At 45.2% G+C, this 25,000-nt stretch overlaps 2 protein-coding genes, 2 long non-coding RNA genes and 3 other non-coding genes across 7 annotated transcripts in view; 3 read left to right on the forward strand and 4 right to left on the reverse strand.

Moving 5' to 3' along the window:
• The window catches only part of prox3 (prospero homeobox 3), a 14,000-nt gene extending 4,171 nt beyond the window's left edge, over nucleotides 1-9,829 (forward strand). The window contains 5 exon segments of the mRNA XM_030338298.1: nucleotides 1-1,002; nucleotides 3,197-3,304; nucleotides 5,046-5,158; nucleotides 6,846-6,951; nucleotides 7,739-9,829. The exon segment at nucleotides 1-1,002 is cut by the window's left edge and continues 105 nt beyond it. Coding sequence (XP_030194158.1) covers nucleotides 1-1,002; nucleotides 3,197-3,304; nucleotides 5,046-5,158; nucleotides 6,846-6,951; nucleotides 7,739-7,912 — 1,503 coding nt within the window. The 3' untranslated portion in view covers nucleotides 7,913-9,829.
• A 787-nt stretch (nucleotides 9,830-10,616) lies between these two features.
• On the forward strand, nucleotides 10,617-17,095 carry tmem179ba (transmembrane protein 179Ba). The gene is made up of 5 exons (XM_030338262.1): nucleotides 10,617-10,899; nucleotides 12,100-12,296; nucleotides 13,598-13,735; nucleotides 15,804-15,882; nucleotides 16,473-17,095. Exons 1-5 carry the CDS (start codon nucleotides 10,804-10,806, stop codon nucleotides 16,698-16,700), a joined length of 738 nt encoding a protein of 245 aa, XP_030194122.1. The 5' UTR covers nucleotides 10,617-10,803; the 3' UTR covers nucleotides 16,701-17,095.
• trnas-gcu (transfer RNA serine (anticodon GCU)) lies at nucleotides 13,952-14,033 on the reverse strand. Its single transcript has one exon. It is a non-coding gene; the product is annotated as a tRNA-Ser (tRNA).
• On the reverse strand, nucleotides 15,086-15,167 carry trnas-gcu (transfer RNA serine (anticodon GCU)). Its single transcript has one exon. It is a non-coding gene; the product is annotated as a tRNA-Ser (tRNA).
• On the reverse strand, nucleotides 15,415-15,496 carry trnas-gcu (transfer RNA serine (anticodon GCU)). Its single transcript has one exon. It is a non-coding gene; the product is annotated as a tRNA-Ser (tRNA).
• Nucleotides 17,096-17,602: 507 nt separating the features above from the next.
• LOC115529521 (uncharacterized) overlaps nucleotides 17,603-25,000 on the forward strand; it is an 8,505-nt gene continuing 1,107 nt past the window's right edge. Inside the window, exons 1-3 of the long non-coding RNA XR_003973532.1 lie at nucleotides 17,603-17,743; nucleotides 17,872-17,979; nucleotides 24,077-25,000. The exon at nucleotides 24,077-25,000 is cut by the window's right edge and continues 1,107 nt beyond it. This is a non-coding gene — a long non-coding RNA (uncharacterized LOC115529521). The remainder of the gene's footprint in view (nucleotides 17,744-17,871; nucleotides 17,980-24,076) is intronic.
• Nucleotides 18,925-24,078, reverse strand: LOC115529535 (uncharacterized). Its single transcript, XR_003973571.1, has 5 exons — nucleotides 23,675-24,078; nucleotides 19,577-19,621; nucleotides 19,350-19,414; nucleotides 19,152-19,252; nucleotides 18,925-19,068 (listed from the first exon to the last, which is right to left on the reverse strand). It is a non-coding gene; the product is annotated as an uncharacterized LOC115529535 (long non-coding RNA).

The raw sequence follows: 25,000 nt of genomic DNA on the forward strand, positions 1-25,000 counted from the left end.
CGGGGGGAGTGGCTGGAGGGCGGGGGCGCGGACGGCGGGGAGGCGGAGCTCCTGGTGGCGGCGGTGGGCGAGGAGGAGGCGGGTGGCGGGCAGAAGTTCGCCCAGGCGCTGAAGGTGGAGCTGGGCAGCGCCGTGGCACGCGTCATCGACCGCGTGCTCCGCCTCTACGCCGAGCACGAGGGCGAGGACGGGTGCGGCCCGCCCTCCCCGCCGGCCGCCGTCGCCTTCGCCCCGCCCCCCGACGCCGGCGGGGCAGGGGGAGGGGGAGGAGGGGAGGGGGGGAGAGCGGGCGGCCGGCCGGGCTCGTGGATGGGCGCGCTGCTGCAGGAGAGGGGGGGGGGGATGGGGGGGGAGGAGGAGGAAGAGGAGGAGGAGGAGGAGGGGGACCCCCACGAGAGGCCGAGGGGCGCGCGGCAGCAGCTGATGAAGACCAACACCCCCGGCCGCTGGCCGCACGGCGACCCCCGACCCCGGCAGTCACATGACGGCAACAACGCCAAACACAAGCCGGGCGCTCTGCTGGGGGGGGGGCCGCCGTCGTACCCCCCCCACTCCGCCGCCCACCTCCACCCCCAGCACCACCCCAACGCCGCCCCGCACCACCAGGCCATGCAGCGGGCCCCCTCCCTGCTGGCCCCGCCCTCGCAGGCCCCTCCCCCGCCCCCCCCGCCCCAGCTCTCCCTCCCCCTCCTCCACTACTCCATGCAGCAGCTCTTCTCCCGCGCCCTCCCCCACCTGCCGCCCCCCTCCCACAAGGACTACCTGACCTCCGACCCCTTCCTGGACGCCTTCCCGGGACACCACCCGGGCTTCCCCCCCCTCCCTTTGATGGGGCACCTGGAGCCCTCGATGGGCCCCCGGCACCACCCCCACCCCCACCACCCCCACCCCCACCACGGCGGACCCCGGGGGAGGGACAGGGGCATGAGGGGGGGAGGAGGGGGAGAACTCGGGGGAGGAGGGGGGATGGACTGTGGGGACATGTACCTGCCGCTGGGGGGAATATCCTTTCCTTTGAGAAGAGAGTGTGTGTGTGTGTGTGTGTGTGTGTGTGTGTGTGTGTGTGTGTGTGTGTGTGTGTGTGTGTGTGTGTGTGTGTGTGTCTGTGTGCGTGTGTGTGTGTGTGTGTGTGCGTGGGTGGGTGCACAGTGTGTGGGTGTTTGTGTGTGTGTGTGTGTGTGTGTGTGTGGGTGGGTGCACATCATGTGTGTGTGTGGGCGCATGTGTGTGTGGGCGCATGTGTTTCTGTGCGTGGGCATAGTAAATGTCTGTTTCGGAAACCATCACAAAATAAAAGAGAGAGCGAGTTGTTCAGAAAATGAAGAGGAAATGTAGAAGTGATCGATGGAGAGGACATCACCTAGCAGAGGTGGAGCCTCTGGTGGAGAAGGGCCACCCCTTTGTACTCACGCAACTGCTTGAACTTGAGCTGTAACTCATTGATAAAGACCCACTAGAAAGACCTTTATAGTTACATAGTGGACCATCCTTCCCCTCTCCGGGAAGCAGAAAACCTGGGACTTCCTGTATTATGTGTTGTGAATTCCGGAATTGTGTGTGTGCGTGTGTGTGGCCACACATCCCTTGGAGGGATGTGTGCAGATCCTGTGTGTGTGTGTGTGTGTGTGTGTGTGTGTGTGTGTGTGTGTGTGTGTGTGTGTGTGTGTGTGTGTGTGTGTGTCAGGGATGGAAATTAACACCCGCCACCCGCCATTTGCGGGTGGATTTGTATGGTGGCTGGTGAATTGTGTCACTTCACCCGCCACTGTGTCGGGTAATACTTTCCAGTAAGGTCCGATCAAATTTGCATATTTAATATTCGTTATACGGCGCTGTGCAGTTCCACAACCATTACTGTCAACATCCCTTCTTCTTCTACGCCTCTTTTGCTGAACTGCAACTGTCCGGCATCCGGGATAATATACCACTAACAGGGCTCTCAAGTCTCACGCATTCGGCGTTTGACACATGCAATTCAACCCATGCACACGCTCACACGCCACACTTCGTATTTCTCACGCAGAGAAATTACCAGGATAGCGCCCACCGATTTGGGCCGCTATTAAACAGTGTTACAGGTAGGAATCAAATGGGTTTCCCGTACGTAGGGTAACCAGACGTCGTCTTTTGCCCGGACATGCCCTCTTTTTGAGACACTTTTAAAAAATGTGTGGCGGAATTAAAAAATCGTCCGGGATTTTATTAAAGCCTCATACATGTTCTCATTGTATTTGCGTTGCGTTTCTTTGGGTCGTTCGCAAACTAGTTATGCTACGCCCTCCCCTACTCAGTTCAGTTCTTTGCATTGGTGGAAGTGAGTAGGGGGAGTGGTTAAGTAGAGCCTTCAGATTGGACGGTGTCACTTACGCAGTTACCGTCGTGTATTTATTTTTTTACCGTTATTGTTTTATAGGGACAAACATTAAGAAATTTCTCCCACAGGGGATTGATAACGTTCTATCGATTGAACAGAAAGAAACACTTGGTCATACTTTACATATTTTATCACAGCATTGGCCTACTGAAGGCCACAGATATATTTCCAGCATTGGACTGAATGCCACATAAATATATAATTATGTTTTTGCACGTTTGCAACGTTTAAAAGTTCAGGGTATAAAGTTCAAGTATATGCCTCTACTTGTATTACTTAAGCCAATAGCCTTTTGAGGCAATGTTTTTTCTGAATATTAGTGTTAAGGGCCAATAATGCTTACTATCATACGTTAGTTACCATGTCTGTGGACACATTTGTATTCAGGCACTAATTAGATTGACTTATGATGGTGTAACCATGCATGTTGTTTTATTGTTAATATGTCAATTTGTTTAAAATGTACGCATCTATAAAAAAATAATATAGCGCATAAAAAGTGGCTGGTAAAAAAGATGAGTGGCTGGTAGATTTTTAAATCTACCTGCCACATTGGCTGGTGGGCAAAAAAGTTAATTTCCATCTCTGGTGTGTGTGTGTGTGCAGCTTGTGTGTGTGTGTGTGTGTGTGTGTGTGTGTGTGTGTGTGTGTGTGTGTGTGTGTGTGTGTGTGTGTGTGTGGGTGTGCAGCTTGTGTGTGTGTGTGTGTGTGCGTGTGGGTGTGCAGCTCGTGTGTGTGTGTGTGTGCATGTGCATGTGCAGCTCGTTTGTGTGTGTGTGTGTGTACATACCCGTGCTTTCCCTTAACCTGGATGCCGTGCACACCCAGGAGGGTCTGTCCCCCTGCCACCTGAAGAAGGCCAAGCTGATGTTTTTCTACGCACGGTACCCCAGCTCCAACACGCTGAAGACCTACTTCCCAGACGTCAAGGTAGGGCTGTCAATTATGAGAATAAATCATAATCAAGACTATTTTGACTCATGCTTAGAAAACTTTAATGTCACCGAGAGGCAAATTTGTACAGTATAGGATTCATTTTATTAGCGATTATTTAAACGTTTTTTTGGGGGTTTGAAAACATGATGTATTTTTTTGGCATTTCTCTCCAAAAAAACACTTTGTACGTGAGAACTTGAAAGTTTCCCCTGAAATAAATACACAAAAATGTTAAAAAAGAAAATGTTCAGATCGAAAATAATGTACGAATTGGTATCCAGCTGTTCTTGCAATTTCTATAACACATTTAATGGAAAAATATATATATATATATTATATCCGTTTTTTATCGTTTGACGCAAAATTCGAAATCACGGTCAAATTTAAACTAATCAACCAATCCTACGTCAAGGTACTCTTTCAGTGAAAGAAATACAACACACAGGACCTGATGAAACACACAGATTTTCCCCTGACATACTGACATACACTCTCATACTTTTGGTTAAACACGAAAAACCCAAACTAGTGCCTTGGTATTTTCATGGTAGAGGGTTTGTACATCAGAATGCATCATGGGGGTTTTAGTTGGTGATACTCCGCCATTTTGAGAGGATCCTAAATCAACGTAAAGATGCCGTATTCTTGGCTAATCAAAACAGTGTTTTTGCCATGTCTAGCCTGAGAAACGTTCTGGCAGTTCAAAACACAAGCTCCTCCAAATCATTTGACAATTAATAACTGAGCAATGACCCAAAGATATTACTACCCACTTAATAACATAACATTCACACGCTCCTCGGCTGCCAAAATGCCGGCAGTCATGGTGATTTGTCGTCGCGTTTTACAAGCTGACCGACCCCAAGCTGTAAAAAGCTTGTTTTTCTACGTTCTATTTACCACAATACAAACACGACACAACTGAACTAGAATTGGACAGCAGGTGGTGCTAGGAAAGTCGTAAACGTTATAATTATGGAAACAAATTTCACCAGCCCTCTGTGTGGGGGATCAACACACAACCGTCAAATCAGTTTGTTTGTGTTTTTGTTTTCTAGGCGAGAGTTGTGATTTGAGTTGTTAAAAATGTACAATTGCCTAAATTGCATCCTTCTGTGTGATTCTCTCTCTCTCACTCTATGTATCCCTCTCTCTCTCTCTCTCTTCCTTTGCTCTATTCATAACTCTCCTCTCTCTCTCCTTTTTTCCCCTCTCTCTCATCCCTCCTTCTCCTCCCCCTTCCATCGGCCCCCCTCTCTCTTTCGCTCTACCCCTCCCCCTCTCCCTCTCGGCCACTCTCTCTCTCCTACTCTTTTTCTCTTTGTCTCCCCCTCTCTCGCTCTCCCTCCCTCCCTCCCTCCCTCCCTCTCTCTCCCTCACTCCCTCCCTCCCTCTCTCTCCCTCCCTCCCTCCCTCCCTCTCTCTCCCGCTCTCCTTCACTCTTTCTCCCCCTCTCTCTCTCTCTCTTTCTCTCCCGCTCTCCTTCACTCTTTCTCCCCCTCTCTCCCACTCTCTCTCCCTCCCTCCCTCCCTCCCTCCCTCCCTCCCTCTCCCCCTCTCCCTCTCTCCTTCACTCTTTCTCCCCCTCTCTCTCCCCCTCTCTCTCTCTCTCTCCCGCTCACCTTCACTCTTTCTCCCCCTCTCTCCCCCTCTCTCTCTCTCTCTCTCTCTCTCTCTCCCGCTCTCCTTCACTCTTTCTCCCCCTCCCTCCCCCCCCCCCCCTCCCCCCCCACAGTTTAACCGCTGTGTGACGTCCCAGCTCATCAAGTGGTTCAGTAACTTCCGGGAGTTCTTCTACATCCAGATGGAGCGTTTCGCCCGGCAGGCCGTCCGTGACGCACTGACACGGTACGCTCCCCCCCCCCCCCCCCCCCCGAACCCCCCACCCCCCACCCCCACCCCCGAGGTTCAGACCCCCCTCCGGTTCTGGTGTCCATCACCTTCAGACGACGGCAGACGATCAAACGGCCCCTAACCCTGTCCCCCGGCGGTCTCCTCCCACGACAGAGCGTCCGGGAGGAGGGGCTTAAGGGCTGATTATGGTTCCGGGTCGACGCAACGCAAGGGGGTTTACGGACCCCCTTGCCTCCTCGCGGACCCCCCTTGCGTCCACCGCGAGGGCCGGACGTGCGCCTCCCAAAAATTGTAACCCTGCGTCGAGGCGACGCAGCAGCGAGGGCTGTGATTGGTCCGCTTACTAAAACCCGACGCAGAACCAAAACAGGTTCACGACGGCGTCCGCGGGGTCATTGCGCAGCGTCAACGTGGATCCATAATCAGGCTCTTTAGAATGCGCCGATGTAGAATAGAGAGAGAGAGAGAGAGAGAGAGAGAGAGAGAGAGAGAGAGAGAGAGAGAGAGAGAGAGAGAGAGAGAGAGAGAGAGAGAGAGAGAGAGAGAGAGAGAGAGAGAGAGAGAGAGAGAGAGAGAGAGAGAGAGAGAGAGAGAGAGAGAGAGAGAGAGAGAGAGAGAGAGAGAGAGAGACTACCGGGGAGGGTTAAATCCGTTTTTCGCAACATGTTTTCGAATATTGCTTTGTCGAATCCATCTGCAAAACACACTTAGTCGTCCTTGTCTTGTTGTCGTTGTCCTCCTTCGTCTCGACACGTGGACGGTCCACTGACAGGCGCATAGCTCACGTTAGGTAAGAGATCGGAACAAATAGTGTTTCGGTTGAAGGGACGGAGCGCAGCTGACCCGATAAAGTCGATGACACTCAGCACCCACTCCCAGCCTAAAGGGCCCCTATTTTTACCACCAGGTGTGAGGTTGATTAGCCGTGACAAGCCACCCTACAGCGACCAGTGGGAGTGTCCACCTGGAGCGATGATGGCTATAGGTCAGCCTACCAGCCGACACACTGGGCCGTACCGACTGGTGGGCTGATCTGTCCGTCATACATCCGGGACACGCCCATGTGTGATGTCACTCAAGGGTATATTTTGTCATTTCTACTCAATAAAGAATACACCTCCAGTAAACGCCACTTTTTAAAAGGTGGGCTGGAGTCACAAAGACATACGTTGAACGAGAGGCAGAGCAAATGTCTTGGAAATATATCACGATGCACCGATGTTATTGAGGAGACTGTTGACTGTTTTATTCATGTTCCACGGAAAATAACCGTGGAAAACTGAGAGCGAATCGGTTAAATTAAGGTGCATAGTATGAATAAAATGTCCTTGAATTAGTTGGAATTAGCCATGACGCGTGGTCATTCAAATCAAATGTGCTTTCTCCAAATTAATTTGGGTTACGGTAGAAAAGGCTGTTTATTCATTTAGCAGGTGCTTTTACCCAGAGTACCTCAGCACAAGTGAGGCTTGAACCAACAATCAAAGCATAGTAAAATCTGAGCAACGAACATCAGTGATGCGTGACCACGTTTTCCTGGAAGAGATACGTAATGGCTACATCTCAGCGATTGTGCTCCATCGCAACGGACAGTGTCCAAACTTCCCCATCACGCTCTGCCCGGCAACAACAAGGGCTAATGTTTCCATCTCTCTGTCCGTCTGCGTGTCTGTCTACCCAGGGATGGGACAGCGCACCTGGGGGGCGAGAGCCATCTCCGCATGAGCCGAGACACGGAACTCTACCGCATCCTCAACATGCATTACAACAAGAGCAACGTTTACCAGGTGAGTGAGCAGCACGGTCTGAACGTGCACTATAGTGAGAGTGGTGTGTACCAGGGGAGCGAGCTATACGGTCTGAACGTGCACTATAGTGTGAGTGATTGGTTTCAGGGGAGTGAGCCACGTTCGGGAGTGAGCTAAACAAACGCTTTGATAAATATAAAAAATGACAGAAATAATTATATATAAATGTTATATTATTTGATATATCAAAATGACAAGTCAGCATGGGTATCGAACCTGGGAACTTGGCGCCACATTCCAACAAACTGAGCTAACTGGACACAACTGTTAATAGTAACTACCAGAAACTGACCTTCGGAATATATATTCTAGAAAATATGGAATATCTCAGAATGCATTAGAGAACATTTGCCACTAAAGTTTTGCTAATTAAGTTGGTAACTTTAAGTTAACTTTGAAACCTTAATCTAGGCCTACTTTATCTATAAATGGATTAGGAATCTGCATACAACGGCCATCCGGTGTAAAGCGAGGTTGAAAAATCCTTGGCCAGTACGGGTATCAAACCCACGACCTTGGAGTTATTAGCACCACGCTCTAACCAACTGAGCTAACCGGACGATTTTTGATACAGAAAACATAGCAATAATGTTTCATCAATAAAAATGTATGAACCATTAAATTAATATACTCTCATTTAATGGTTTAATATTTGTGTCATTTGTATACAAATGAACGTTCCCATTGTCACTTCAAATAACCAACAAGTACCAATATATCCTCAAAATGCATCACCCTCTTGATATCTCTCTCTTGTCTCATGCAGGTTCCTGAGAAATTTATTGAGGTAGCCGAAGTGGCGCTGAGGGAGTTTTATTCTGCTATTCACAACGGGAGGGACACTGACCCCTGCTGGAAGAAAGGAATATATAAAATCATCTGTAAACTGGACAGCCCCGTGCCCGACGCGTTCAGGCTGCCGGGATGTCCCGTCGGCTGACGTTGTTTTGAACGCACCGTCTCACAAACACGCAAGGCTCACTTGTCGCAGAGGAGAATTAAATACAGGATTTGTCAATAGGATGGGATACGAGGGTTAGGCTGAGCTGGATATACGTTACACACAGTATTTTGAATTGTGAAACAAAACCGAACAATTAACAGAAATCATCCTCATTAAGATTTTTTTATTTTAAAAGTGCGAGAGATTCTACTGTCACATAACTTGACCAACCAATTCAAAACCGCATTCAAACTTAGACATTCTTCTGATATATCTCCACACTTGAAAGCTGTCTTCCTAAAAAAAGAAAAAGTTTGTATTTGGTCCAAGTAACCACAATCATTGTGTCTTTGTGTCTCTTTTAAAAGACATGTCACTTACTCCATCATTGCAGTAAACATATTTTTTTCTTAATAAAATAGCACCCATCACACACACACACACACACACACACACACACACACACACACACACACACACACACACACACACACACACACACACACACACACACACACACACACACACTACTTTGATATACACAGTATTCATTTACAGAGGAAGGGGCCATTTTAGTTTGAAAAACAATTGGAAGGAAGGAAGTGAAGACACAGAGATCCGTGTTGCTGTACAATAACCTCGGTTAATAACTTTTCTGGCAATTATAACAATATTGTTTGGGGCCCAATGGACTAAGACAGTGGTGGTTATTTGAGCCCCTCCTGTTTTCTAAAACCCACGACGTACCATATCCCTGGTGCACTTTCAAACGCCACGTCCATGGTTTGGCCAATAGCAACAAGCTCCCCCAAACAGACGGACTATATTTAAATATGGTGTAATTATTATCTTGTAATGTTAAATTTTCTTGCTATTCTCGTCGTATTATTTATCTGAAATGGACTTCTGAAGGTCATTTTTTTTAATTTTCTTTGATGAACCTTTTGGGAATAAATTTCCACAATGTACCCTGTGTATTATCGTTGTTCAATTTCCTGTGAGATTATGTGATGGAAAAACTAGAAGTAACTCAAATTCTGCCATGACCCATTTCAGAACAGTTGCTCAAGTCGAAAGATGTTTTTTTGCTTATGTTGTTTCTTCTACTGAACAAAAAACAACGTAAACACCATTTGCGTGTAAAGTGATTCAATATATTGTTACAATTTACTCTTGAAAAGGGACAAAGTATTAATTTTAAATAATGAATTTTACGTTTTTTATGTTTTATGGACATAATCTTGTTCTTTATATATTCGCTTACATTGTAAACTATAATATTTTTGTGTCTATTGTATTTGAAAAGATAAATGTTCTTTTTTGCAGGCTTAAGGGCTATAACTTTGCTTTCAATAACATTTCCAGTCTGGTTTGGTGGTTACTTGCAGTAACTGGAAGTTGCAAACAAGACAAAAATCCAAAATCTGACCAATAAAATATCTTATAATTTATGACAATGTGATGCAGAATTCCAGTTTCCCATCACAACTAACTAAACTATTAAGCTAAATTATATTATTTGATCATAATCCAAAATAAACAACCAAATAATTAAAATTTCTATATAAGAAAAATATGTTTGGTAATTCGAATCGATCAATTACAAAAATGCTTATTCTGTTGTCAGAGTTCTAATCCATTATTTTCTCTCCATGTTTATCAAGTCAAAGATGATCATGTTGTATCCTTTCTACTGTTGCCTGTCAGACGAAGCTAAGCCGAGCTACGCCTGTAATCCCTGTTTCAAGTGTGCTATGTGCGCTTTTGCTGTATCACTGGCCTTTCAACCTCTTCTTCCTGCTTGTCATAATTCTCTTCTAATTTGTAAATACGGTTCTGTTGAATTATGTGCTTCATTCCCCAGTGTTGAATTTTGATGTGCACGTTACTGCGCAAATTAAAATATGAAAGCTTCGTGGTTTCCCTCTGTGCGCGAGCACACACGCACACACACACACACACACACACACACACACACACACACACACACACACACACACACACACACACACACACCACACACACACACACACACACACACACACACACACACACACACACATACACACATACACACACAGTCAGTCTGCGCCATTCAAGCTCCATAAGCAGTTAAGCCCGTGACAAACTATAGGAGGCTGACATTGTAGGGGGCCATGAACTCGTGTGCGCAGAACACACACACACACACACACACACACACACACACACACACACACACACACACACACACACACACACACACACACACACACACACACACACACACACACACACACACACACACACACACACCCTGGTATTTACGAGCCAGGTACACAATTGTTTGACCCAGGATTTACTGCTGTTATGTTCCCACAAAAATAGCCTCCTTAAATTGCCTGTAACCTGTCATAAAATACTCACCAAGACAATCATATTTGTCATTTTTTATTGCAATGTGAGAAATTTAGGGCCCATACAATATTTTAGGCGAATGAATTATACACTATTCTACACTATCGGCATGGTAGTCTCGTAATTATGAGCCTCCCGCCGTTATCTGTTACGCGATGCGTGCCATATCTCGAAGTAACCGGTAGACGGCAGTGTGGGCTTTTTCAGGCGCAGACATGATTTCTGTGCTTGATTTTGCTTATCAGAATAACTGCTAGTTTATGCTGGTTCAAGGAAAAAAATAATAAGTACAAGAGCCTGTCGATCAGCGGACAATGATACAAATAACATCTAGAGAGCGAGCTATTTGAACGATTTATTATTTCGTTGATGCGCGTGTCCGAGAAAAGCCCGTTTCCCCCTGTACAATTTGGAGTGCGCGCTCCCGCCGTAAGTTTTGATCACTTCTGCACCGGAGGAAGGTCGAGACTCCGCACATTTCCTAACGGAGGATGACGCTCTCCTGCCTGATGGCTGCGGAGTTGGCTCTGTATGCGAGCTGTTTCGTATGTGGGATCGTAACAGCCGCATCACTCGCCATCACACAGGTAAAACATAGGCTAGGTCATCTTCTGGGAAGGCAAATAGATCAACCACACGTTGCATGCTCTTCCGGGTAGATTCCTTGTCCAATTGGCGAAGTCAGTGGATGGTGATCCACTGTGGTGTCGTGATATGTTATGGGCCAAAGTCCATTTTTGTTGAACCACATGCTGAACCACAAATATCATAACTTGACGTGTCGTATCTTACTGGCTGGGCTATTGCGTGTTCACTGGATTGTTGACGTTTACTCCCAACTGTCACAACCTATAGGCTAAAGTTCGGCTGTCTAATCTAGAAACCCCTTGTAAAGTCTTCTTAGACACGAGTTGGGGGATTGATTTCGATATGAACGCATATGATCGCATATGATCTTGCCTACTTTGATCATGTTGTAATCAAGTATAATAAAGGTGAAGGTGAGATAGAATGAGACGTTTTTTTATCCCGCTCTGTAGACCGCACACTTTTTTAGTTTCCTTTTTTGTGTGTATCCGTCTTTTATTTACTGAAACTCATTTGAGTAGTACGTGGAATCAAATGCGTGTGTGAATTAAAGTGATACACACATGTTGACCAAAAAGAGTCCAACGCGGCGACCAACTCATGTGACCTGCCGTCCTCGTGCCCAATTATGCCCCCGCCTCCTTATTGAAATCATGAGCCCTGCCGAAGGCCCCTGCTGTTAAGGTCCATGTTACGGTCCTGCAGTTCTTCGCACTTCCGTTGTAGATCAAACTACAATCACAAACGTGTTTCCCCTGAACGGAAAGTGTTTCGTTTTTCTTGACCACTAGTTTCTTTCTTTCTTTCTTTCTTTCTTTCTTTCTTTCTTTCTTTCTTTCTTTCTTTCTTTCTTTCTTTCTTTCTTTCTTTCTTTCTTTCTTTCTTTCTTTCTTTCTTTCTTTCTTTCTTTCTTTCTTTCTTTCTTTCTTTCTGTCTGTCTTTCTTTCTTTCTTTCTTTGTCTTTTTTTATTTCCCTCTTTAGTTAGTTTATTCCCACCAAGTAGGCTACCCTGTATTTCGTTTTTTTTTAAATAGTAAAAGTATTGGGGCTTGTTATTGCCATTCACACAAATATTACCCAACAAATGTAAAGATTATTTCTCCTTAGTAACTAACAATTCTTTTTAAAAAAGAAACAGCGTCTTTATCGATAAAATACAAGTTTTCCTTCAAAATAAAAGTCCCCCCCTCTCTCGCAGGGTAATCTCGGCGGTCTGTGCATGCTGTATGGCACGGTGGATTTCAACAACCTGACCCAAACCATCACAGCCACTGTGTCCAGCCCAGCGTCCCTGTGCTACTTTGTGTCGGCCATTTCTGTGATTGTCGCGGTCACCTGCTTCACCCTGTCACTGTACTGGCTCTACTCCTGCTGTATCGATGGAAGCATGCAAAGGTGAGTCTCTCCTAGTGTCTGACCCATACATCGGGAATGTATCCTTGAGTCACAGTTTTTTTATTTATTGTCATAATTATTATTGGATTTAACGATATATATATAATATATCTGTATTGGTATTGCCACCTCAGTTAACATATCAAAACACCCTGTGTGTGTGTGTGTGTGTGTGTGTGTGTGTGTGTGTGTGTGTGTGTGTGTGTGTGTGTGTGTGTGTGTGTGTGTGTGTGTGTGTGTGTGTGTGTGTGTGTGTGTGTGTGTTGAAACCAAGTCGTGTGCTCCTATTTTCGGTTGCACTTAATAACAAAAATATGGACATTGTCAAGTACGGTGAACAATCGAGTTGAAGGTCTCTGCGTGTCTCTACATGTCATAAACAAACGGATGTGTGTTAGTTTTGGCCCAGTTTTATATCAAGGTTGAGTTGGGAATGCCTGGGCTATTCTACTGCCTTAAATGGCATGTTCTCTTGTTCTGTCTGTGTGTGTTTCTGTCTCTCTCTCTCTCTCTCTCTCTCTCTCTGCCTCTCTGCCTGACTGCCTGCCTGCCTGCCTGCCTGTCTGTCTGTCTGTCTGTCTGTCTGTCTGTCTGTCGGTCTCTTTTTTATGTGTGCGAGTCTGTCTGTCTGTCTCTCTCTCTGTCTGTCTCTCTGTCTTTGTCTATGTGTGCAGGTCTCTCTCTATCTATGTGTGTTGGTCTCTCTCTATGTCCGTCTCTCGGGGCGCACTCACACTAGGCAAAGATGTTGCCCCCCCCCACGCTGTGCCGCTGGCCTGTGCTCACACTAGGCGATCTCAACTGAAACGTAGTTTGGTTGCCTCTTGTATACGTCATCACGTTGTATTAAGTCATCACCAAGCGTCCGCAGCTTAGTAGAACAACAATGGAGACCAACACAGAGAACACAATTGACCCTTTACTGACTTGTTTTCTTATTTGGAGCTGTTCTACTCAGATACAGCCCTCCCTCACTGAGCGTTTTTTACGCTTACAAATATGCTGTTTTATGCACGCCTTTTTCGCGGCACGCGCATTTACACTCCCCTAGGTAAATTGCCTGCTTGAGGTAGAACCCCAATTTACGCTCCACCCTGCACACTTTGGCGGTTTATTGGGTTTCATTCTGCTGTAAATGCGACGGTTCCGGGGGGGGGGGGGGGGGGGGCTTGGGTAGAGGTGTTGCTGCGTTCTCTCCACAGAGACAACGCAACGATATGATCACCATCTGTCTGTCTTTATTTGTCTATGTCTCTCACTCCCCTCCCTTGCAACGTTTCTTGTCTATGCCTCTCTCCCAGGACGCGTGTGTGGACGACCCTCACCCTGGGTCTGTGTGGGGTCTTCCTCTTCTTCCTCCTCATCTCCGGCTGCATTCTGAAGATCGGCCGCGACTCCCTCTGCAGCTCCATCGTGAAGGCTGTGGACAAGATCACCAGGTAGGGTACACACACGACACGGACACACACACCAGGTACGCGTACAAACATACACACACATTTACATAGGTACACAGATAGGTACATTTACATAGGTACATAGTACACATAGGTAGACAAATGAAACTCACACACAGGTTGACATAACCTGTATGTCAGTGCATTTTTTTGCTGGCACCGGACTATTCAAAAGGGGGACATGCATCCCCCACCCATCGACGAGGATGGGATTCGAACCCACGCGTGCAGAGCACAATGGATTAGCAGTCCATCGCCTTAACCACTCGGCCACCTCGTCATACACGCATACACACAGGTACACAAAAAGACTCGTACACAGACACATACACACAGGTACATACACACACAAACACAGACACAGGTACACACACACACACACACACACACACAGGTGCAGACAAACACACACATTCAACACACACACACAAACATAATCAACGCACACACACACATTCAACACACACACATACACACACATTCTACACACACATTCAGTGCTCAACACACACACACACACACACATTCAACACACACACACACACACATTCAACACACACAAACGCACAAACACATTCAGCACAAACACACACACGCAACACACACACAAACAAAATCAACGCACACACACACACACATTCAGCGCACACATTCAACACACACATTCAACACACACACTCAACACACACACACACACACACACACACATTCAACACACAAACGCAAAAACACATTCAACGCAAACGCACACACAACACACACACACACACACACACACATTCAACACGCGCACACAGACACACACACAAACACACACACACATTCAACACAAACAGGTACACACACATTCAACACACAAACGCGGCCGCAGACAAGTGCATACACATTCAACCCAACACACACACACCCCCACATTCTTGCACTTACACACACACAGTTCTGACGACCGGTTCATCTAGATATGACACTGTGTTGACTTTTGAACTCAGTTTCACCACACTCTTACAACACTTTACCATTGTCCTATTTTGCACGCATTTCGTTAGTAGTAATAAGATATAACCTCAAAATCCAATCTGTGACGTTGTTTCTTACCGTTAGTAACCGTTCAGAGTCAGAAATAAAGGGGATTTTAAAGGGTTGAGAGAGTGGAACAAAGGTGATTTGTACTCTCGCACAGCAGTGGTTTAATCAGCTGCACAATAGGCAACATTCACTGTGACTCGAGGGTAGTAAACTAAATTTACTCCAGTGACATACCCTGCATGTCTGTGCAGTTTTTTTTGCCTGCACAGCACTTTTAAAAAAGGGGACTTCAATCCCCCACCCATTCGACGAGGATGGGATTCGAACCCACGCGTGCAGAGCACAATGGATTAGCAGTCCATCGCCTTAACCACTCGGCCACCTCGTCTGGAAGTGGTTCCACCCACAGCCCATAAAAAACATTCACCAACGTTAGAGCAGGAAATAGTTGGGCTTTTAAATTGTTGAAAGAGTGGGACAATGGTGATCTCAATCTGACGGACAACTCAATGAGGCAACATTCACTGTGAGTCTCGGTTGGTAAACTCAATTTACTCCAGCGACATGCAGTTAAATGCATGATTTTTGCCTGCACAGTACTATTTGAAAAAGGGCGTTTCACACCCCCACCTATGCGACGAGGATGGGATTCGAACCCACGCGTGCAGAGCACAATGGATTAGCAGTCCATCGCCTTAACCACTCGGCCACCTCGTCTGGGAGGACTACATTCCCACAGCCCTAAATAAACATTCACGCACGTTAGAGCAGGCAGGGGTTGTACTGAGGACTATTGGGGGTTTTGGTTTAAGTATTTTATGAATTATAGATTTGTGACGATTATGAGTGGATTTGTTCTGCTGAGTCAGGAATCATGCTCTGCAAGGTTACACACACACACACACACACACACACACACACACACACACACACACACACACACACACACACACACACACACACACACACACACACACACACACACACACACAGAGTAATGTATGTCTGCACCTGTCGTCCCCAGCTGTGAGCAGGCCCAGGGGGCCACATGGGCCACTGCGTTTGACGGACACCAGTTCTACATCAGACTACACAATGCTGAGGTCAGTAGGATTCTGGGTAATGTAGTTTTAGGAAGGTAGTCCATTGGGACAATTATAAATAAATCTTCCTTCAACATTTACCCAAGATTCCAAATATTTGATTAGCCGAATGACGCATAGTGCACTGCAGTGACAAAATAAAAGTGAAATATACAATTGAAGAGCGGAATAAATATAAATGAATACATTTAGTGTGAGCATCGTCCGCAGAGCCGCATTATGGATTGAGAAATCATCAGGGTTACAGGAAGTGTGTCCGTGACGACCACACGGTCAGACATTTCCCTATCACAGCGCCGTTTAAGTATGACAAACGTGATTGGCTCCAAGTCTGACGGTTGGGATTGATCATCGAGCGTGTTAGTTATCGTATTAGTCGTATTGGTTAATCCTATTAGTTATTATTAACAGTAATACAGTGCTCGAAGCTCCAGGTATCAAGCATGAGCAAAAGGAAAAAGTAGTGAAACTGACCCTCTCTCTCTCTCTCTCTCTCTCTCTCTCTCTCTCTCTCTCTCTCTCTCTCTCTCTCTCTCTCTCTCTCTCTCTCTCTCTCTCTCTCTCTCTCTCTCTCTCTCTCTCTCTCTCAGACGGCGGTGTGGGTGAACTTCTTCCTTTGGATCATTGCCGGCGGCCTGCTGGTCTTCCAGATTTGCCTGGACCGTAGCCCCACGGCGGTGGAAGGGTTTGGGGGCGGGGCCGGGAGCGGGTTTGGGGGCGGGGCCGGGGGCGGGTCAGCCGGAGAAAACAAACCGCTGTTCAGTCACGAACCCTCCCAGAATAACCATCACACACCCACAGGAGACTTTTATGACTAAAGAAGTCTTACCAAAGTCCGGACGCATGGTGACTTCTTTATTGTTTGCCTAACCAAGTGTATTTCTGCCTGACTCCTAGGACGGTTCACCCATATTCAGTTACCTTTTTTTTGTAACTGAAAATGGATGTGTGTTTCTGGCGATCTTTTTGAAACTGGTTATTTTCTAGGTGTTCCCACAAAATAGATTCTCTTCTATTGGGGTATTCTAGAACAGAAGACATTTCGTGTATCTCTTTAATTTCAAATAAGATAGAAAAAAGTACTGCTAGCCACTCCTACCAGCACAGACAAAGTTCTGACCAATTGTATTTAAAATGTATTTTGTGTTCTATTCTATTCTATATTAAGAGTTGTTAACTGTGAAATTGTAATAAAATATGATGCTAAAATAATCGAGAAGGACCTTTATTTATTGATAATATTAAGTGTACAGCATGGAAAATAAGTAAGTAGAAAGTTCCAAAACGTGTTTGCGCTTTATAATTGAAGCGTTGTCGCCCTCTAGTGGTTTACAAAGCATACTGCACATGAAAAGGCACGCTATCATCCAAATACACATTTTCTGGGGAAAAGCGATGTGTTAGGCCGTGGTATATAGAGCCTACCCCTGTCGTTATATATAATTTATGTAACATGTTCTTTGATGTTTTAAAATAAAGGAACACAGTCAGTAAAGTGACTTCTATGACGGAAGAAAAAGTCTGGCCGACAATATTTGTGAAAAGTGGACCTGTCGCTAAAGTCAAGCAGTTTGTTTCCATGAGCCGAGATCAAAGTAGATCTAATGGGTTTAGAGAGGACGTAACTGGTATTCTCTCTCTCTCTCTCTCTCTCTCTCTCTCTCTCTCTCTCTCTCTCTCTCTCTCTCTCTCTCTCTCTCTCTCTCTCTCTCTCTCTCTCTCTCTCTCTCTCTCTCTCTCTCTCTCTCTCTCTCTCTCTCTCTCTCTCTCGTTCGCTCTCTCTAATCTGCTGGGATTAACTGGTTTTGATTGCACCTAAACGGTCACAGAAGAGACAGAAAGAGAGAGAAAAAGGAAAGAGGTAAACCGAGATGGGTAGACTAATTACCCTTTCATCTGGAACTTTTTAACTTGAACTGTACTGATGAGCAGTTTTGTTTTTAAACCAATTTAACCAGACTTTGATCACTCATTTCCGTCTGAACACAGGACTAACGGGACTCAAACTACCCACCCCGGACAGCACTGAGAGACCTACCCCTGTCCAGTCTCCAAGGACCGTTACAGGGTTGTTCAGCTCTGACCCGCGAATTCCCGGTAAGACGCCAACACTCCAGTATCATATCAGTACCAGCAGTGTCTCATATATGATGCTATGTGTTTCTTTGAAGATGTATCCTTTGGGCGTTAAAGACTTAATGTAACTTACAGTAATGAAGTGATGACTGCGAGTTTCAGCCTAGTTACAGGTGTAAATGTACAGTTTCCGAGTGATGGATTGATGAGAGAGAGAGAGAGAGAGAGAGAGAGAGAGAGAGAGAGAGAGAGAGAGAGAGAGAGAGAGAGAGAGAGAGAGAGAGAGAGAGAGAGAGAGAGAGAGAGAGAGAGAGAGAGAGAGAGAGAGAGAGAGAGAGAGAGAGAGAGAGAGAGAGAGAGAGAGAGAGAGAGAGAGAGAGAGAGAGAGAGAGAGAGAGAGAGAGAGAGTCACCACCACAGACGTTTCTAAATACACCAGTAAGCCGACTAATTCCATCCCAAGCCAAAGAGATCGAGACGGCCCGCTTTAAACCTGTGAGCTCCAAGAGTATCCAGCTGCAGCCCCGGAGAAGAACACCCTGGCGTGACAGAACACCCTGGCGGGACGGAAGTACTGTGGCTGCACGGAAGTTACCTCCGATTATTTTTTTTATAGACAAATAAATTATCTTTCGCTTGAATTAACATAACATAGAAATAAAAAAATATTTCGACACGTTAGGAACCATTTTTAGAGCTTAAAAATGTTTGCGTTATTAAACTAATTAGACCAAAAAATTAGAATAAAACAATATTATGACATGTCAGTAAGCATTTTTATTGCTTAATTTTTTTAACATTATTTAGACGAATAAACTGATTTAGTGTGTAGACAATTATTTAATGGAATTGTGTATTATACACTTTACTCATTAAGTAATTGACCATTAGAATTAGGTAATTAGAATTAAGTAATTGTTTTAATATGTCTAATTGAATCAAATAATATACTTTACTTTACAAAAATTGTAAAGTATACCATCATAATTTGATATAAATATACATTGAAGAATAATCACACCAAAGTTTCCTCACAATTTATTTAACAAATAATCTACAGAAGCCTAAAGATATAGCTTCTTCATGCTGACTGCCATCAGCTCCAACTCACTGTCAAAAGAATCAAACAGTCAAATCAATATTAAGCCTATACAATATATTATTTGTATTCTGTCACTGGAAACGTCATTCACTTCTCTTTTTCGCTTCAGTCTGAAGACTGGTGGAAGTAGTCCAGCCACCATTTGTTTGGCTTCCTCCATGAAGTGTGGGAACCTTCTGCCGTGCACGGTGCCTGTATAAATAAAGAGAAATTATTGTAGGAATTATACATATTTTGTTAATATTGGGGTTGAGGTATATATTCATATTTGAAATAAACAAAAACATACCCATCCAGGTGGAAGTTCTCAAGCAGTACTGTGCACCACCATTTTCTGAGGACAGGCATGTCTTTCTAAAGTAAGGGGATATTCCAAGAATCGAGAATGATAAAATATGCATACAAGTATGCATTTTTCGATGTTGTAACCTTACATATGTCAAAAATCCAATTCTTATTTTAAGCATATCTTTTCAATCGTCAGCTCTTTTTTCATTTAATATAATGCCTACTTACAACAGTGAAGTCAAATGGTGCCTCCATGGCAAGGTACCAAGCATACTGTGATGGAAAAATGTAATTGGTGACAACATTCACACACGTTGTTATAGTGCTGAGAGGGTGTGTTTTTGAGTCAGTTGTGATCGCCGATGTCTTGCTTTCTTGTACTTTTGCCTCTGTAGTCTGTTTTGATGCTCGTCATTGTAGTCCGTTGCATGACCTGACCTTCATTTCTCATATTACTATTCAGATGTAAAGCCGTTCCGCCAAATTCAACAACCGTAGAAACAGAGGAAAGGACACAACATTATCGAGACCAATCTCATGGGCCCTGACGAACCGGTGAAACGGATAAGTCTGATGAATTTAACCACGGGTCGAACCAATGATGAAAGTCTTCAACAGCAGATGAAACAGGACATGAAATAGTACATTTGTTACGAATGAGATCAATCTTATTTTAGATTTCTGTTGCCTACTGTAAAACCGAAGAGCTCAGTCTGAGTCATTTGCAAATCCGATAAAGTTGGATGGAAGCCAATGAGTTGGATGACACCTAGGATAGTCCCTCAAACCACAAATCTATGAACAAGATATGCATTGAAGTAGAAACATCTATTTCCCTGTGATATCAAAGATGTTTTTCCACTTTGATTTTGCTACAGTTTCTGGGCGATGTGATGTTTATAATGAAAGACAAGTTCAAATAGGATTTCTGTCATTGTTTTATATATATGATCTAGATTGTCTGCGGTATTTCATTAACAGCGCTACACATGTGACACTTGATATGAAATGGCTGGAGATAAAATGTAGGCCTTCCTAGACCTTCAAAGGAATTTAAAGGGATACGCAGAGGTATATGAAAATTTGCCTGTTTTACCCAGATTGAGACGATTTGTTTAATCCCAAATTCATCATTGTGCGTCAAGAAGGGGAATTCCCCGGGTTAGCATTTGCTTTCGACTGCCGAATCTATTGATTTGCAGAGTTATAGTATCCTTGCTCTATCTTACTTGAAACAATCATCAGCAGGATTTGAACAATGGTGCAGTCTGGAGACCAGGGTTCAATTCCTTTTTAATGTATGTTAATTAACTAAAGGGTAAGTCTGGTAAGTCTAATAAGTCTATAAAGTCTGTAATGATATTTCTATTGAACTGATCGATATAGCCTCTGAATATGATCCCAACCTCCATGGGGAAGTGGAGAGAGGAGTTGGCTGACACTCCTGAGACCGGGATTCAAGTCCAACTAATGTTCTCTAATGTTTTTTCCATATCATGTGAGTTGTAAAGTCAAGTCTAACCGCCATCAACAAAATCGTCAAATCATCAAAACTCAGACGCAGGTTCGAGTCCCAGCTCACAGGGATTAAAAATTTGCTCATCCTTTCTTGCTGAGCCTAGATTCTGTTCACCGCTTAGACCCAGGCTTTAAGTCCCCTGATGGAGTAAGTACCTTAGTGGACACCTCTTATTTCTAGACTGTGTGTATTGTAAAGTCAAGTGTAACCTCCAAAACTTCCCGATATGTGTCTTGGTGGTGTGGCGGTCAGGGCTGTGGGTTAACACTCTGCAGGTGCGGGTTCCCTTCTCAGAACCAGGGTTCAAGAGGTACCTCAATAGATACATCTTATTTCTCTATCATGTGAATGGTAAAGTCAAGTATAACCTCCAAACATGCTCTGGGGGCGTCTTGGTGGTGCAGCGGTCAGGGCTGTTGGTTAACGCTCTGTCGACTCAGGTTCGAGTCTACGCACGCACGGCTAATAAGAATGATATTATTGACATTCAATTTCATGTGACATTTCTTCTTGTGAATTGTTAAGTCAATTATGAACTCTGATTTAGTCTGAACCAGTTGCTCATAGGGGCAGTGGATAGAGCTGTATGTGTTCTGATCCTGAGTCGTGTATATGACCTGTGTTCAAATCCCGTCAGGAACACTCACCGATAAGACCCCCCACCGTAGGAGTCAAACCGTTGACTCCAGAACAGATCCTCAACAGCTCAAACACCCGGAGGAGGGGACATATTGATAAAAGTTGTCCCTTTACTTTAACGAAAATGTTGTACTCCCTCCTGGATTCCAGGTGGGAGTGTGTCTGTGTGTCCCAGGTGAGAGTGTGTCAGATGGGAGTTGAACCCATGTCTCCAGAACTGATACCCAACAGCTCTCTCACATGCGCCACCGAGACACTTACTATTAAGTGGTTGGAGGTTATAATTGACCTTCAATTTCACGCGACATTGCTTCTTGTGAATTGTTAAGTCAATTATGAACTCTGATTAAGTCTGAACCGGTTGGTCAGTGGGGCAGTGGATAGAGCTGTATGTGTTCGGTTCTTGAGTCGTGTACATGACCTGGGTTCAAATCCTGGCAGGAACACTCACCTTGGTTTGGAAACCTTTTCCAACAATGTCATGTGTATTGTAGGGTCAACAATGAACTCTCTCCGTTTCTAAGTCGGTGTCTCTGTGGCGCAGGTGATAGAGCTGTTGAGGATCTGTTCTGGAGACACTGGTTCGATTCCTGCCATTGGGGGTTTTGTGAGAATCACTCTCTGGTGATTGGATGAGTGTGAATGACTGTCTGTGTGAATTGATGTGTCTGTGAATCAGTTAATTCACAGCCATCGATTCACACAGACAGTCATTGGGAATGAATGGGTGAGTGGGAATGACTGCCTGGGAGAATGGATGACTGTGAATGAGTGCACTCATTCACAGCCATCCATTCTCACAGACAGTCATTCGAAATGAATGTGTGCGAGAATGGACCCAATCAGCAGAGAGTCGTTCCCATAAGACCCCCCACCGTAGGAGTCAAACCGTTGACTCCAGAACAGATCCTCAACAGCTCAAACACCCGGAGGAGGGGACGTTTTGATAAAAGTTTCTCCTTTACTTTAACAAAAATGTTGTACTCCCACCAGGATTCCAGGTGAGTGTGTGTCAGGGAGTTCCAGGTGAGACTTGAACCCAGGTCTCCAGAACTGATATCCAACAGCTCTCTCACATGCGCCACCGAGACACTTACTAGTACATGGTCGAAAGTTATAGTTGACAATGACATTTACATGTTTTCAAAATCGTAGTAGGATTCCAAGGTTAGTGCAGAAGTGGGTACTTGAACCCACGTCTCCAGAACAGATAACAAACAGCTCTCTCACTTGCACCACCAAGACACTGGGATTAGTTAAAGCCTATAAGTGACATTACATTGAACGACATTGTTTCTAAAATCAAATTTCACAGCTAACCCGGGGAATTCCCATTCTTGACGCACAATGATGAATTTGGGATTAAACAAATTGTCTCAATCTGGGTAAAACAGGCAAATTTTCATATACCTCTGCGTATCCCTTTAAATTCCTTTGAAGGTCTTAGAAGGCCTATATTTTATCTCCAGCCATTTCATATTAGTGACACTGGGAAATATCCCTAATACACTACATTTACCCTTGGATGCAGTTGTTTAGACGCATACATAACTAGAGGGTGCACGGTACTAATGCTTGCTCTGGGACTCGATTCAATAGATTAACGTTCATAAACTGACTGATCTCCAGATGTTTTTGATAAACTGGAGGATGCTCTAAAAAACCTCCTAATAAATTATTTAAGAGCCCCCCCCCCCCCTTAATCCATCAATGCTGCCATGTAGCGTTTTCTTCTAACGAATCCATAAAACCATTTTTGACATCATCCCCCTGTGATGAGGCTGCAGATTTTTCTGCAACATTTTCTTTGCAAAGTAGCAGTTGAAACTCTCGTGAACACCGGCTTGTGGACTACTACCACTTCCACTTTGTTTCTTCCTCCGGTGAATACAATGTGGGATAAATAAAAGAAAGCAATTAGGTCAGGTATATAGTAAAATTTAAGCATAACACGTTAAATACACTATATATGGATATCAGATATTATACGAGCCTACTCTATCTATTTTCGCGAATGGTCTGACTTCTGACTCTATACTTCCGCCTCGATTTCCGGGGGTATTGCTCCGTTTCTCCTGGAGCACTCCGGATTCGTAAGCTCAGAGGCACGACTTTTACATTAATCATACTCAATAGGCTATATCAAGCATATTGGCAGTCACACTTACTTCCATGGTTCATCTTTGGTATCCAATTTAGCGGTGTGTAAAAAAAATAAATCACTTCCGTCACGCCAGAGTACTTCCGTCGCGCCAGGGTTCTTCTTCTTCTTCTTGGGGTTTTACGGTCGCACCAGGGTCGTTGTCACGCCAGAGTGTTGTTCTCCGGGCCTGCAGCTGGACCCTACTCGTGAGCTCCGGCCTTTTCACCTCTGTTAAACACTAACCCCACACAGCCATTTATTTCCCCCCAATATACCCAATGTCTGCAGTGCAGTCTACCTATGCCCCCCAAAAGAGGTCTAGAACCCGATACCTCCTCCTTTTAATCCCAAGGTACCCGACCAACCTCACTGTGAATCACCGTAAAAAATAAGCAAACCTGCACCCGCCCGCCCCCTTTCTCCGCAGGCCATGTCGCGCGACCAGTGTGAGTCAGTGGCGTCCAGCGTGGAGTCCATGCTGGAGGACGCGCAGCGCGTGCAGACCCAGTGCCGCACGCGCAGCGACCAGCTCGCGCTGTCGGCGACACAGCTGCGCGTGGAGTCGGCCGCGCTGCGCCAACAGGCCGAGACGGTCCAGCTGGACATGGCGCGGGTCCGCCGGCAGCTGGACCAGCTGATGGACACCAAGGCGGCGTTCGACGCGAGCGAGAGGACGGCGCGCAAGCTCAGCAAGCAGCTCTGAGTTCTGCCGTTCATAAAGGCTCGACTGTTGGTTGTGTTTAACGCCCGTCGTTGCTTGCTCGGCTCTGTTTTAGTTGCTGTTTTCGAAATATAGTTAAGCACTTTTTTTGTTGTTGCACTGATTATGGTCTTAAAGCGCATCAGACATTAATGTGAATCGATGTGTTACTTACTTACTACTGTAGCCTACTAATTATTGAAACTCAGACGTGTACACCATCCCGCCCCCTTAACCGCTGCACCACCAAGACGCCGGCTAAGATTTGCTCGGAAGTTATACTTGACTACAATTCACATGATGTAGAAGTATGAGTTCATCAGTTGGACTGGAACCCTGGTCTACAGAGGTTATCCAACAGTGCTCTCCACCGCACCACTGAGAGAATGATCAATGTTCAACAAACAATCATCCAATAAACAACACCCCTTAACCGCTGCACCACCAAGACGCCTGCTAGGATTAGCTCGGAAATTATACTAGACTTTACAATTCACATGTTATTAGAAATAAGTTAAGGAAAGTCAATCAGCAAGACATGAACCAGGGTCTCTGGGCAATTAGCCAACAGCTCTCTCCCATTCCTCAGAGTCAGGTTAAATGGTATGGTTGGAGGTTACAGTTTGAAAGACAGATCAAGGATGAACCTCT

The sequence above is a fragment of the Gadus morhua genome, chromosome 17 (genome assembly GCF_902167405.1).
Source record: "Gadus morhua chromosome 17, gadMor3.0, whole genome shotgun sequence".
In the NCBI taxonomy this organism is placed as follows: Eukaryota; Metazoa; Chordata; class Actinopteri; order Gadiformes; family Gadidae; genus Gadus; species Gadus morhua.